The sequence below is a fragment of the Podarcis pityusensis genome, assembly GCF_964106645.2.
Source record: "Podarcis pityusensis genome assembly, chromosome: Z".
Taxonomy (NCBI): domain Eukaryota; kingdom Metazoa; phylum Chordata; class Lepidosauria; order Squamata; family Lacertidae; genus Podarcis; species Podarcis pityusensis.
Window position 1 is genome coordinate 3,901,467 of NC_138044.1, and position 15,162 is coordinate 3,916,628.

At 44.8% G+C, this 15,162-nt stretch overlaps 1 protein-coding gene across 3 annotated transcripts in view; it reads left to right on the top strand.

Moving 5' to 3' along the window:
- Positions 1-3,761: 3,761 nt before the first annotated feature.
- The window catches only part of FPGS (folylpolyglutamate synthase), a 47,499-nt gene continuing 36,098 nt past the window's right edge, over positions 3,762-15,162 (top strand). Inside the window, exon 1 of one of the 3 annotated variants that reach the window (XM_080990908.1) lies at positions 3,762-3,842. In XM_080990908.1, the coding sequence (XP_080847034.1) occupies positions 3,780-3,842 (63 nt within the window). In that variant the 5' untranslated portion in view covers positions 3,762-3,779. Of the gene's footprint in view, positions 3,843-5,444; positions 5,731-14,780; positions 15,010-15,162 lie in introns of those variants that run through there. The other 2 variants (XM_080990906.1, XM_080990907.1) reach the window with 2 other exon arrangements.

Here is a 15,162-nt window from a genome sequence, read left to right on the forward strand (position 1 = left end):
CTGTCACGGTGTTTCCTGAGTCTCAGATGGAAGCGAGCGTTTAATGTGTAAAGTGAGAGTTGGACTCTAGCACAGTGATTGGTCAGTTTCATTGTTACCACATCCGATGGCAGCTTCATTTCCTTTCCAGGTGATTTTCTTGAGTCAAAGTGAGAGTACCCCTAAACATTTTTTAAAGAAAAAAAAAGCACTGTAATTAATAAAATAAATAGATCAGGAACATGCCTGTTTACTGATGAGTACTGACTCAGTCATGCTCACTTCTTGGCCATTCAATGTGAGGGATTCAGATATGCCTTAAAAAATTTCAATAGCCATATATGCTCTTATATTAAATGCTTGCTTGAAGCTTTCTATTTTTATTAGGTATTCTGTAGTTTTATATCTTGATTTTATTTTGTGAACCACCCTGAGACCCCTGGGTATAGGGTGGTATATAAATTCAATAAATAAATAAATATAACAACAACAACAAATTTTGAAATATATCTCAACCATTGAGTTCCAAAGGTTTTATGTCTGGGTCATATTGGTTAACAGTTTCCTGTAAGATGAAAAAGGGAAGTTGAACTAGACACTGAAACAGCTTGCGGTTTTTAACTACAGCGTTTTGAAGTCAGAAATAAAGGGTCATCTCTCTCTCTCTCTCTCTCTCTCTCTCTCTCTCACACACACACACACACACACCCCACACACTCAATCTTAGTGGGTACTGTGAATTTCGCAGTAGATTCCTGCAGTTGTGATAGGAATTTTATGGTCTTAGATATATGGTAATGTTCATAAGTGTACCAACCAAGCACATACATAGATCAGCACAGGAAGACCAATCTGGAACCATTTTGATTCCTAAACTGACCAAATGTTTTCTCTGCAAGGTCAAAGTGGGAAACCTCCCACATTGTCTCTTTCCTCACAAATCCTGTCTTAAGGGCACATTTAAGATATGAATAGGGTGTGAGCCTGCGACCTGGCCCAGGAACTAAGTATTTATCATTACAAAAGAATGGCCAGGCTCCCCAGGAAATCCAATCAAGTAACCTGCCAGACAGGAGATAAACAACAATATTCTCTGGTTGGCCTCTGTTATTTTCTCCTACCAATAGGGAACCTATTGTAAGGACTCTATATGGATACCCCATAAGGGAAAAGAGCAATTTTTGTTTACAACACAGTGTTTGTGCTAGTGGGGAAACTTGGTTCCTGTGACCATGACTGTCCAATCTGAGCATCACATTCATTCATCATTTATAAACTGCTTAATATTTTTTTTAAAATCTATTTAAGTGGTATACAGCTAAAAACAACATCTATGGTTCTATGACTATGACAAAAAACAAAATCAAAACCAGTAAGATAGCAATACACACACACATATGAGAGAAAAGCTAAAAAATGAAAGCATATGAAAGTGATTAAAATAAAAGTTGAGGGGAGTCAAACCTGTAAAACAGGGTCCAAGCCTGAACAAAAAGGTTAAGTTTTCTCAAGAAATCTGAAGGGCATGATGGTTGCTGCTTCACATACAGCAGAGGGTTTCCGTAGCTCAGGGAAAACAGCAGAAAAATGCCTGTTTCCCAGGTCAATGCTCTATGATATTTTGCAGCGCCACAAGTAAAATTTCCCAGGAGGATCAAAGTGAACTTACAGGTCTATACAGAGGGAGATGATCTTTCTGGTAACCTGGACCCCAGTTGTTCAGGGTTATGTGCATAAACAACAGGACCTTGAAACATGGTCCTGTGTGCAGTTCCCTCAGCACTGGTGTAATATGTACCTGTCCAGGTGATCCACTCAACAACCTGGCTGCAGTTTTTGGCTTTTGTGACCTTGTTAACGGAGAAATCTGAGGGCTCCCTTGGACAAAAAACAAGGACACCAGCCAGGAATACCAGAGCAAAACAGCAGCCAGTAGGCTTGGTCTTTATTGAAGACTGTCGTGAAAGGACTCCCACCTGCCACAAGGTGGAACAAGATGGAAGCCCCGAACAAAAGAGCCCCCAAATTTTTATTAGCTGCTAATCCCCATGTTACCTCCTCCCCCAAACTACATCACTAATATATCATGGTTACATCATGAAAGGGGAGGTCTGGTGGCAGTAATCTGAGCATCCTGGACTCTGCCCCATGGTTCCCCTTGCCCTCCACCAAACACCCATCAAGTGTAACAAAAGAGATATTTACATTTCCCTGTTTCCCACCCAAGTTAATCACACCCTTTTGTCTTCATCTGGGTTTGTTATTTCTGGAATCGTTACCTGTCTGGCACTCAGGTATCAGGATGCCAGGAATTATCACTCAGGCAAAGGGGCTGCTGAATAGCTAAGCTCACATGTCTATATGAATTTCTGAAGTTTTCCCTGTGAGCCAGTACATAGATTGATCAGTGAATTCTTACATTTGGTATCGTGCAGCAAAGGCCCTTTGAATAGATAGGAAGAAACCGTGATGAAGTGTTTTGTGGGGACAAATCACAAAAGTCACAAAAGTGATTGTGCTGATTTTGGTAGTGGACTGCATGTGCATGATATCTGATGGAGGGGCACCCCCCCCACACCTATACATAAATTCCTGCAACAAACTGGACAGCCACAACAGTCCTGTAAGGTAGGTCAATGTTATTACTTAGTAGATGGGGGTGGGGCAGCTGAGAGAAGAGTGGCTTGCCTAGGGTGATAGGAATTTTGAGGTCTTAGATATATGGTAATGTTCATAAGTGTACCAACCAAGCACGTACATAGATCAGTGCAGGAAGACCAACCTGGAACCATTTTGATTCCTAAACTGAGAAAATGATTTCTCTGCAAGGTCAAAGTGGGAAACCTCCCCATTGTCTCTTTCCTCACAAATCCTGTCTTAAGGGCACATTTAAGATATGAATAGGGTGTGAGCCTGTGACCTGGCCCAGGAACTAAGTATTTATCATTACAAAAGACTGGCCAGGCTCCCCAGGCAATCCAATCAAGTAAGCAGAGTATCCAATCAAGTAATCTGCCAGACAGGAGATAAACAAGGACAGGAGAAAAACAACATTCAAATTTCTGTTTTAGACCGCCTTTTCTGTGATGTAGGTATGATGTATCTGAGGCGTGGTCTTAGGTTACACCCCTTCTGTGATGTATGTATGATGTTTCTGGGGGTGGTCTTGATCTACAGGGTGGCATTTTCAAAAGTCTTGATAAGGTCTTGCATGCCATTGTTCTGGGTTCCTCCTCCTTTCCTGCGAGTGAGGGGAGCACCCTGTTGCAACGGATCAATAAAGATCAAGCTTACTAGCTGCTTTGCTTCTCAATATTCTCTGGTTGGCCTCTGTTATTCTCTCCTACCAATAGGGCACCCATGTAAGGACTCTATATGGGCTCTTGGATACCCCATAAGGGAAAAGGGCAATTTTTGTTTACAACACCAGGTCTTCTCACAAGACTGTGGCTGAGGTGAGATGATCTGAATGGCTTCTCCCAAAAGAGTCCTGGGAACTGCCGCTCACTAAGGGTGCTGGAAGTTGGAACTCTGGAAGAGGTAGACAGCAGCTCTCAAGAGTTCTTTAAATGCATGGTGTGGATGTGACTGACTGTCTTTAAAAAGCACAACTGAGTAGCATTGTAGTAGGACATGGCTCAAGCATATCCGAGTCATAGGCTAACCAAACAAAAACAAACAAACCCAGAGTGAGACTCTGTACCGAATGCAGCCTCGAGTGACCTCTGTTTAGTTGTAGTTTAACTAGTTTTGGGAACTGTTAGGCTGCCCGGCATGCGTTCTGCCACAGGGCAGAAGGAATGATCAGACCTTCCTTCTGGAGAGTCATAATGGAAAGAAGAAAGTTCAAAGAAACATACAAGGTAAATTTGCCTTCGTCCTACCTAGGTGGAGGTCTGAACAATGTGAAATCTATTTTTAGGAAGCTTCACTAATGTGAAATCTGCCCCTAGAGATTGTGGTCATAATAAATAGTTACTGGTGGGCTTTCTGACAAATGGCTCTTGCTCAGAAAGGTCTTCCTAATGCTTAGTCAGATCTCCTTTCTTGCAATTTCAATCATTTGGTTCCGGTCCTGAACTCTGGAGCAGCAAGAACAAGCTTGTTGTCTTCCATATGACAGCTCTTCATATATCTGGTCATGTTAGATATACAGTACTGTATCAATGTAAACTGCGGAACTGGCTACCTCAGAAGGTGGAGTGGACTCTTCTCCACCGGAGAGTGAGTTTTTGGGGGGTAAAGCATTATTATTACTATTTCATTTTATAAAGTATATAAAACAGAGAGAACAATTATAACAACAGACAAAAATTAAAAGATGAAAAACAATCAAAAGGCATGTAGAGTGAGTTGTTGCACATGAGTTTAAAAAACAAAGCCCAAGAGAAGACTATCAACTTGTATCAGGTCATGAAGTCAAATTTCAGATTTGCCAGGATTTTGTGATGAAGGTTGTATTGAAAGTGGTGGTTCCGGTGTATATGTCATAAAAGAATGCCAAATCATCTAAAATGTGTCTGGAGCTTCTAGTCCTTGTAAAATTTCAAATTATGTCAGATTTTCTCCATTATAACTATTTTCCAGAGTGAGCGGTACTAAGCATCCGGTGTAAGATTTTGGGCTGTTTTCCACTGAGTTGCAACCACTCGTCATGCTGCCAAGATCATATATAAGACCAATTCTTTTGACAATATATCATCAAAAATATCTGGCAACATTAATTTTCGGCAGCAAACAATGGTTTAACTTCTGTCAGAATTAAATCCCAAAAATCTCACACCAACCGACATTCCTGTAAATGATAATATGCACCAATATTATCACCCTCCAAGAATTAGGTGATATAAAACATTTCTGACATTTGCAAAGGGGTATAATACCATCTGTGTAATAATTTTAATGAGTTTTCCCTAAGGATTTTAAGGGTTGCTATTCCCAAATTTTATTTCAGTCCCTGGGAATAATTTGTGTGCCAATATCCAGCTCCCATATCTTTTTAAGGAGTTCCATAATTATACTGAGAAATGTGATGTACAACCTATCCCTTCTTCCCCCAACCAGCACCGTGCTTAAATAAATTTTCAAATTGTGTTACGGGTCTGAGAGGACCTTGTGTTTCTATATGTTCTTTTAGAACGAAACCGTGAATTTGATTGAAACAAATCCAGTTTGTGTTAAATGCATAGCTGTCAACGTTTCCCTTTTTAAGGGAAATTCCCTTATTCCGAATAGGATTCCTCGCAAGAAAAGGGAACAGTTGACAGTCCCTTTCACGGAGAAACAGCCCTGCGCCCGTGCGGGCACCTCTCTGCCACTTCCTACCTCTACCTGTGGTTTGATCTAAAGTGGCAAGTGAGGGACGAGGGAGGGGGCGGGGCAAGAAAGGGAATCGCCCTTCCCAAAGATGGCTGGGTTGGTTCTACTGGTTGCTTCTGCGCAAAACGGCCTGGGGCCCCTCTGCTACCACCCGCAAAGATGGCCGCTCCGGCTTCAGGGCCGCTTCCGCGCCTGCGCGCAGCCCGGACGGTTTCGCGGCGTGGTGCGGTCGAGGCTTACGATCCGCTTGGGGAAGTTGTGCTTGGGGGGGAGGCGCTTACGATGGGCTCGCGCCGGGTCCGCGCTCTGCACCTGGCCTTCCTCCAGCAGCAGGTGCTGGCGCCTCCGCCGCCTCGCGAGCAGGCTCCCCGTCTGGGCGCCCGGAGGTGGCTCAGCGCCCGCCCGGCCCACGCGCCCAGGATGGAGTACCAGGTGAGGCACCGCCGGGGCGCCGGAGACCCCCTCGCAAGCCCGGCGGGGGTTGCGTCAGCCGGCGGGCAGGCAGGGATCCTCTTCCCACTCTCGCACCTGCTGCAGCTATTGGTCGGTGGGCTGGTTCCGTGAAGGGGGAGTGCAAGCAAACGGAAGCCTCAGAGAAAGGCAGTAAAACACACACATGCAACCCCCCCCCCACCCCGCTTTTGAAAGTTGAAGATATTAAACAAGCAAACAAAAAGACCAGTTTTAAAATTCGCACCAGCATTTCTAAGCGTCCGGGCAGCCACGAGTAAGCAGGAATGCTTTTTGCACGCGCCAAAAAGATTGCGGCGTGGGCGCCTGCTTGATCCGCTTCCTTGTTTTATATTTCATTGGTATGCGTGTGGTTAGTGACTTCTAACGTTGGCACCGAATTTTAATTCGATTTCTTTCCGTTGCATTAGCTTTCTAGGCTGCAGTCCTGTTTTGTTTTGTTTTGTTGGTGTGTTCATGTGTGTGTGGGGGGGGATTCTAGTGCTGGATATTAATTCGATTTCTTTACGTTAGTTTTATAGGCTGTCGCCCTACCTTTTATTTTTCAAGTTCAGCCCTGGCGACTTGCAGACGCGAGGAATGAATTGCATTCCAAGCTGAATGTATTGCACATTGCGGGGGGGGGGGGGGGGGACGGGGACCCGACTTTATACTGTACTTTCTTGTGTAGTAGATTCCGAGCCAGAAAGGGAAGGAACAAAACTATAGTGGCGAATCTACTACTACTACTACTACTACTACTACTACTACTATTATTATTTTGAAATAGGTAGTTGTATTAGTTTTTCCACAGATAAAACAGTAACCGCAAACAAAAGAAAGCAAAATTGGAGTACACGTTTGTCAATTAGAGGCAAATCACTTTTAAAACAAGGGAGGGAGATATAGCCAGGTGATCGGAAGACCTGGCTCTCTTGAGGCATGTGCTTCCACATGTTTTTGGACTCCAAATCCCATCATCCTTTGCTGCTGGCTTTTCTGGCAAGGCATGAAGGGAGTCCAGCAGCGCCTGGAGAGTTGCACGTTCCCTGCTCTTAAGACCTCAGCAACAGATGTCTGTGGTCCGTTTTTTTTAGGTGGCAATTCTAGGGACTGAACTTGGGGAGGGGGCTTTTCTATGCAAAATTGTGTGCTCTTTTGTTGATCTGGCTGGCCCCACAACCCAGCCTTCACTGACTGGTGCCCTCCAGATGTTTTGAATTGTTTCCACCAGCCCCTAGCAAGCACATTTTGGACTCAGGTGGCAATAGTAGTGCTCTAAGAAGGCATTCCCTGTTCTCAGTTGTTGTGATTTTATGCTTCCCACTCCACAGTTGGCCCCATAGGGGTTTTTTTGTAGCCACCTAACTTGTTTCAGGTTCACATTCAATGCCTTTTTGTGTGTGTGTCCGTCCATCCATTTTAAACCCTGTATCCCAGAGGACAGCCAGTCTGGTGTCCTCAATATATTGTTAAACCGCATCTTCAATCATTCCCGACCTTTGCCCAAGCTGACTGGGGCAGATGAGAGCCGGAGTCCATCAATATCTGGTGAGCCACTGATTAGCCACCCTTGTGTCAGTTGAATTTTTTAGGCATTGTCCACAGCGCTGGGCAATATTTGGTTTTCAACATTGCGATAAATCACTACCTAAACATTGCGATATTCCAATGTATCACAATGTCTGAAACAAGGAGACCAAACATGGTAATGTCCTGACAACTGCTACTACTGCTACTAAAGCAGATACATTTTTACTAACCTTTAATCATAGTGGATACATATAATCCGGGAAAATATTTTGGGGGGGATTAAGTTTGATGCATAAATGAAAATAAACTCAATGATTTCATGCTTCAGCTAAACCATTAAAGTTTTCTGGAGAATATGTTAATGTTCTATGTAGTTTTAAGGGCAATTAGATTTAGTAAAATAATGTTAATTACTCGCATATGATAAAAAAATTATTTTCAGCTAATTTAAGAGTTATTTAAGTACAGTGGTACCTCAGGTTACATACGCTTCAGGTTACATATGCTTCAGGTTACAGACTCCGCTAACCCAGAAATAGTGCTCCAGGTTAAGAACTTTGCTTCAGGATGAGAACAGAAATCTCACGACGGCAGCGGGAGGCCCCATTAGCTAAAATGGTGCTTCAGGTTAAGAACAGTTTCAGGTTAAGAACGGAGCTCCAGAACGAATTAAGTACTTAACCTGAGGTACCACTGTAATTTACACAAACCACAGCCCCCACACCCCCATGACACACCCCACATCTCACATACCCCCACCCCACCCCCACTTTTTCTTCCAAAACCACCACCTCACGTGCGGCTTCCTAAGCTTGGGTGGGTAGTTCTGGTGGAAGCGATTCTGCATCTTCCTTAGGCAAACATTCGCCATGCAACCTGGTTTGTGAAGCAGGAGCTGGCAGCAGATCTGTGGTTTTTTATTTGTTTTTAAGCCTAACCGGCTTCTCCACTCCCTTCACAAAGTTGTCGGAGGCAGGGTGGGAAGGTGGAATGAGGGTGAAAGGGATTTCCTAATCGATTTCATCAGAGCAGCTCAATGCGGACGATTCTTTACTGACGATTGCCAAGGGGAGAGGCGCGTTAATAGGAAGAGGAAGCCAGCTATGACAAGGGTGCCACAGGCGGGCGCATGCATTCTCACACACAGAGAGAGGAGGGAGGGAAAGAGGCTTAAACAACATAACCTACCAGCCTGGTGCTCCTAGCCTAGTTCTAAAACAAAAAAATTATGGTGTCTGCTTTAAGGATACTGTAGTTCCCAGTCATTCTGCCTTCATTTGTGAGTGCCTGCTCTTGTGGTTTGCTGCCCCCTGCAGGAGAGAGCTAAGCCAGCAAAGCTATACAATTTGCGGGAATTATGAGCAAAGTGACAATCAGCTTCACGGTTTTCCCCACATGATTAGCAATATATCTCCAGGTAGAATGTTATGCAAAAGCTATCATGATGTGGACTTTTTTTTATTTTTTAATTGGGTTTTATAAACAAGAATAATGTTATGCAAACAAGTATACCAAGTTTTCTCATGCCATTTGTATACAGTCATGCCTCATGTTACGTTTGCTTCATGATATGTTTTTTCAGGTTGCGTCCTGCGGCGACCCGGAAGTACCGGAAAGGGTTACTTCCGGGTTTCGCCGCTCGCGCATGCACAGACGTGCAAAATGACCTCATGTGCAGAAGTGGCAAATTGCAACCTGCATGTGCACAGACGCACCACTGTAGGTTGTGTTCTATTCATGTTGCGAACGGGCCTCTTGAACAGATCCCGTTCGAAACCAGAAGTACCACTGTATCACAAAAATAGCATGATAAATGTGGAAAAGTATCTACAACATATGTTTCATTATTAGTGGTCCGCGTGCAGGTTCTTGGTTCATGAATTGGCTTAAGCCAGTGGTGGCCAACCTTGGCCCTCCAGCTGTTTTGGGACTACAATTCCCATCATCCCTGACCACTGGTCCTGTAAGCTAGAGACGATGGGAGTTGTAGTCCCAAAACAGCTGGAGGGGCAAATTTGGCCATCACTGGTTTAAACAATTAAGAAAGAAAGAAAGAAAGAAAGAAAGAGGGGAGGGGGGAATGGTGAGTGGGGTGGGGTGGGGTGGGGTGGTTATACTTCTATTCTTCTACTTAGTGGCGGGGTCAGCGTTACTTATATGGGCTCTCTTACTATTCACTTATTGTATTTCCTTGGTGGTGAGAGAGGGTGGACTTTAAATAATATATAGAAAAATTGTCCAGGCCTAATTGTCTTATCTCCCCACAGATAGAAACTACACACATCAGTAAGAGAGCATCGAATAAAAATCTATACAGTGGTACCTCGGGTTACATACGCTTCAGGTTACATATGCTTCAGGTTACATATGCTTCAGGTTACAGACTATTCTAATCCAGAAATAGTGCTTCAGGTTAACAACTTTGCTTCAGGATGAGAACAGAATTCATGCTCCTGGCGGCGTGGCGGCAGCAGCGGGAGGCCCCATTAGCTAAAGTGGTGCTTCAGGTTAAGAACAGTTTCAGGTTAAGAACGGACCTCCGGAACGAATTAAGTACTTAACCTGAGGTACCACTGTACTGATTTTTATTTTAATTTACTACATTTATATCCTACCTTTCCTGTCTGCTTCCGGGGAACTATTTTCTGCTTCTTTTTAACATTGAGTGTTTTTCCAAATGTGCAGCCTTAAGCAGTATAGTAAGTGCATTGTCTCATGGCTCTGCATGTGAGTTGGGTGAGGTGGAGGAGAAGCGAGAAAGTGATGAATGTGGCCAAAACTAGAAGCGAAAGTGCTTTTAGCACATTGCCTGCTCCTGGCCTATTGCCGCCTGAGGCATCTTTATCAACTTGCCTTTACAAGCATGTCACTCCCTGCTGGGATATTCATGGTAACTACTCAATAGAAGTTATATTGGCCCTACTCAATAGATATGTCAAACTAGGGTATAGGGATGTGGGTGGCGCTATGGTCTAAACCACTGAGCCTCTTGGGCTTGCTGATTAGAAGGTCGGCGGTTCAGATCCCCGCGACGGGGTGAGTTCCTGTTGCTCTGTCCCAGCTCCTGCCAACCTAGCAGTCTGAAAGCACACCAAAAAGTGCAAGTAGGTACTGCTCCGGCAGGAAGGTAAACAGTGTTTCCATGCGCTGTTCTGGTTTCGGTGTTCCGTTGTGCCAGAAGCGGCTTAGTCATGCTGGCCACATGGCCCAGAAAAACTGTCTGCAGAGAAACGCCGGCTCCCTTGGCCTGTAAAGCGAGATGAGTGTCGTTCGTGACTGGACTTAACTGTCAGGGGTCCGTTACCTTTACCTTTTTAACTAGGGTATATCAATTTCAGTGTGTCTGCTGTCAAGAAAACTTAGTTGAGTGAAATCTAATGTTTTTAATTGTTTTTAGAAGTCTTAAAAAAGTCTTTAAAATTATTAATGCTCTGGTTGCCACCTGGGGCTCCTTCAGAAGGAGCAGGATATAAATTGAATAAATAATAATAAATACATAATGTGTGCTTGGGGCCTGAGATCTTTGTACCCATTTTACATAGCTGGCTGCGGTGCCTGATAAATTTCAAGTTTCACATAATTGGTTTTTGTTTTTGTTTTGTAAAGGACATGGGCGGTGGAGGAACAGACTCTAAAAGAGCCATTATCAGTCTGATACGATCTTGTGTACATTAAACATCGTCATATAAGCTAAGTAAGAAAGAATAAGGTAGATAGTTTGTTTAGTTTGATGGTTCGTTTTTAGTTCCATCCTGACTTGTGCATCAGTGCAAATGTAAATCAGTGTGTGTTATTCCATGGGGCCTCTTAAACTTGACACAACAGCACCCTGGCGCTCAGTATGCCCTCATCTGGCCAAAGGACTGCCTGCCTGAGGTGAAACTCAAAACCCAACGTCCGCTGTACTAAATCTAGCTGTTTCTTTATTAGGCCACGCCAGCTGATCATAACCTATAATTTGGAGGTGGGAGGAGAGATAAGGAAAACAGGAGAACACTACACTAGTGACATGCTTGGTTGCATAGGGCGTGTGGGGGGAGTAATAGCTTCCCCCAGAATTCAGGAAGTTACCTTATCCTGAGTCGGACCACTGACAGTCTAGCCTAGTGACTGGCAATGGCTCTCTGGAGTTTCAGGCAGGGACCCGCCGGGGCCTTCCGCCTGGAAGCAGATGCTCCACCACTGAGCTATGGTCCTTCACTTAAAGAGAAAATAAAATTCCAGCCCTCTTGCTTCTGTATGGGTTGAAGCTGCCATATTCTGAGCCAGGGCATTTGTTCCATCTAGCTCAGCATAGTCTACACCAGCCTTTCTCAACCTGTGGGTCCCCAGATGTTGAACTACAACTCCCATCACTCCTAGCTAGCAAGGCCAGAGCTCAGGGATGATGGGAGTTGTAGTCCAACAACATCTGGGGACCCACAGGTTGAGAACCGCTGGTCTACACCATGGGTAGGCAAACTAGGGCCTGGGGGCAGGATCCGGCCCAATCGCCTTCTAAATATGGCCCGCGGACAGTCCGCTAATCAGTGTGTTTTTACATGAATAGAATGTGTCCTTTTATTTAAAATGCATCTCTGGGTTATTTGTGGGGCATAGGAATTTGTTCATTTCCTCCCCAAAAATATAGTCTGCCCCCCCCCCAAGGTCTGACGGACAGTGGACTGGCCCCCTGCTGAAAACGTTTGCTGACTCCTGGTCTACACTGACCAGCAGCTCTCCAGAGCTTAAGGCAAGGGATTTCCACAGCCCTACCTTGAGAGTCCAGTAATTGGACATGGGTCCTTTTGCCTGCAATGCCTTTCTACTGAGTGCACAGTCCGACCACTTTCAAGTGCAGCACGGGAATAGCCGGATCTTCACCTCGCCTCGTGAGCTCAGCGTGCGTATAGTAATCCCACATCCCTGTGCCAGCAAGTACAGTATCTCACATACAAGGCAAATGAGGAAGTCGCTTATTATAGCAGTGGACAGCCCGTTACTCACCAGCTTGTAGCAGAGATATGCAGCCTATTTTTGAACATGCTTCTATCCCTGTCCACTTAAATTGCTTTTCTGCAGAAAGTAGGTAAGGAGCTTGTTTCCCTCCAAGGTAAAAGGTAAAGGTAAAGGACGGTTAAGTCCAGTCAAAGGCGACTATGGGGTTGCGGAGCTCATCTCGCTTTCAGGACGAGGGAGCCAGCGTTTGTCCACAGACAGCTTTCCGTGTCGTGTGGCTAGCAGCACTAAACCACTTCTGGTGCAACAGAACACCGAAACCAGAGCAGGGGCACGGTTACCCCATTCAGGACCAGGGAGTCCTCCACACCAGCCCGCCCTCTGTCCCCCCAAAACAGTACTTCTGTCTTGTCGAGATTCAAGCTCAATCTGTTAGCTGCCATCAATCTGCCAACTGCCTCCAGACACACAGGACCTTCACCGCCTTTACTGGTTCTGATTTAAAGGCAAGGTAGAGCTGGGTATCATCTGCATACTGATGAACACCCGGCCCAAATCCCCTGATGATCTCTCCCAGCAGCTTCATGTAGATGTTAAAAAGCATGGGGGAGAGGACAAAACCTGAGGCACCCCACAAGTGAGAGCCCAGGGGTCTGAACACTTATCCCCCAACACCATGTTCTGGACACAGCCCAGGAGGAAGGAGCGGAACCACTGCAAAACACTGCTCCCTGCCCCTGTAGATGGTCCAGAAGGATGTTATGGTTGATGGTATCAAAACCCGCTGAGAGATCCAGCGGAATGAGGAAACAGCTTTCACCCTTGTCCCTAGCCCGCTGGAGATCATCGACCAGCGTGACCAGTCTTATCTGGATCAAGCTTCAGTTTGTTGGCTCTCTTCCAGTCCATTACCATTTAACTTTTAAGATGGCAAATTTAGGATGATCTTGGCATTCATGTGGGAGGAGGCAGTTCTCTGGGGAAACTGACCTCCCAGCTGTTATCAGACTACAACTCCCAGCATCTTGGGAATGCTGGCAGGGGCTGATGGGAGTTGGAGTTGGGACTGATTTTCTACCCCTGGTGTACATCATTTTGACAGAAAAGGAAGCTGTACTATGAACATTTTAAGTCATTTTCAGGCTTATTAAAGGGACAGAATGAATAGCTAGCTGAGCTTTCCTTCTGGTCCACCTGGGGCCAATTATTCAACACCACCTTCTTCATGGAGTTTGTTCACCATAATTTCTCAGTCCCACTACAAATCTCAGTATCAGGCAAGATAAGAACAGACCTCCAGAACAAATTAAGTACTTAACCCGAGGTATTTATTGTATTGTATTTATTGTATTACAATAAAAAGCATACAAAAATCTGCAAATCGTGCCCTGTAAAACAGAAGAAAAACTTGGGTAGCAAAACAGCTTGGATCTGTTTACTCATGAGATTTCCTTACCCCACCTGTGCCCACTCGCTTTGTACAGTGGAATTGGTGCTGCTAGAGGTGCCAAACCACACCCATCTTTCAATCGCTTAGTGTGACAATGCCAACACTATGGAACTCCTGGCCTATTGAATTCAAGCAGGAGCCTTCACTGTACTCTTTTTTGTGCTTGCCAAGCCTATCCGGATGCTTACAAAGTAGAAGTAATTTTAATCTGTTTTAGTATTTTAACTTCTGTATACTTTTTAAGGTTTGGTTGTGTTTTTTTCTTGATTTTACTTTTTTTTGTAAATGGCTTTGAGGGGTTTGGTGTTTTTTTACAATCAAGTGGTGTACTGTGGAATCTCTGGTTACGTACTTAATTTGTTCCGGAGGTCCGTTCTTAACCTGAAACTGTTCTTAACCTGAAGCACCACTTTAGCTAATGGGGCCTCCCGCTGCTGCCACGCCGTGATTTCTGTTCTCATCCTGAAGCAAAGTTCTTAACCTGAGGTACTATTTCTGGGTTAGCGGAGTCTGTAACCTGAAGCGTATGTAACCTGAACCATATGTAATCCGAGGTACCACTGTATAAATCTTATTAAATAAATACGTAATAAGTTAAACACATCCTGCAAAAATCTTCATAACTCTTCCAAAGTACCTTGGAGGGAAGATAAAAGTTTTGTCTTTGGTCAGGATCTCCTCTCTAACGCTTCTCTTGATTTCCTCTTCCTCCCCGCAGTCATAAGATTACTTATCTGTCTTTTAAAATGTGCCCTCATTTTGAGCACACCAGCAGCTTTGCTAATAGCCACTGGGTTCGTATCGTTTTGCTGAGTCCCCAGCTCCTTGCTCTTCGACTGCTCTGTGGCCTGAGTTCATTGATGGCCATGTTGACAATGTGCCAGCTTCCCTCAGTGCCCTTACAGTTTGCTTGGTGGAGGCAGGAAGAGCCTGTGCTTTTTCTGTTTCTGGGTTTTTTAAAAAATGTTCTTTCAGTTAACTGGTACTTTACGCCCCTAGACATGTGATTGAGCTGTTGAGGGAGAAGCACATGTGTCATAAGCTACAGGAAGGTCATTATATTGTTTGTTGGGAGGGGGGTAAACACTGACCACGTGCATGGAACTACTGGTGCGTTCAGAGGAGCAAGGAAGGCAGATTCCTTTCTCAAGAGGGATAGGGTGCAGATTCTCCAGTGGATCTGCCGCCTGTGGCAGAATTCAGACATGAAAAGGCAGAGGACCAGCTGGAAAGCGGGCGTTAAGAAAAGACGTTCCGGTGCTCCTGTCCCCTGCTTTCTTGCAGCCACTGGAGTGTGCAGTGAGAACCTGGAACCGTGGACAGGGGCATCACAATTCGAGGTTTATTTTTGGAATGGGGCAGAGAGGAGATTGTTAGCATTGACCTGGAGTGGTTGATTTCTTGTTTTCCATAACAGAAGGCTGAAAAACAGGTCTTGCATTCAGGCACTAGCCTGGTTGCAATAGCCAACAAAGGCATTGTGTGCAGGCGAG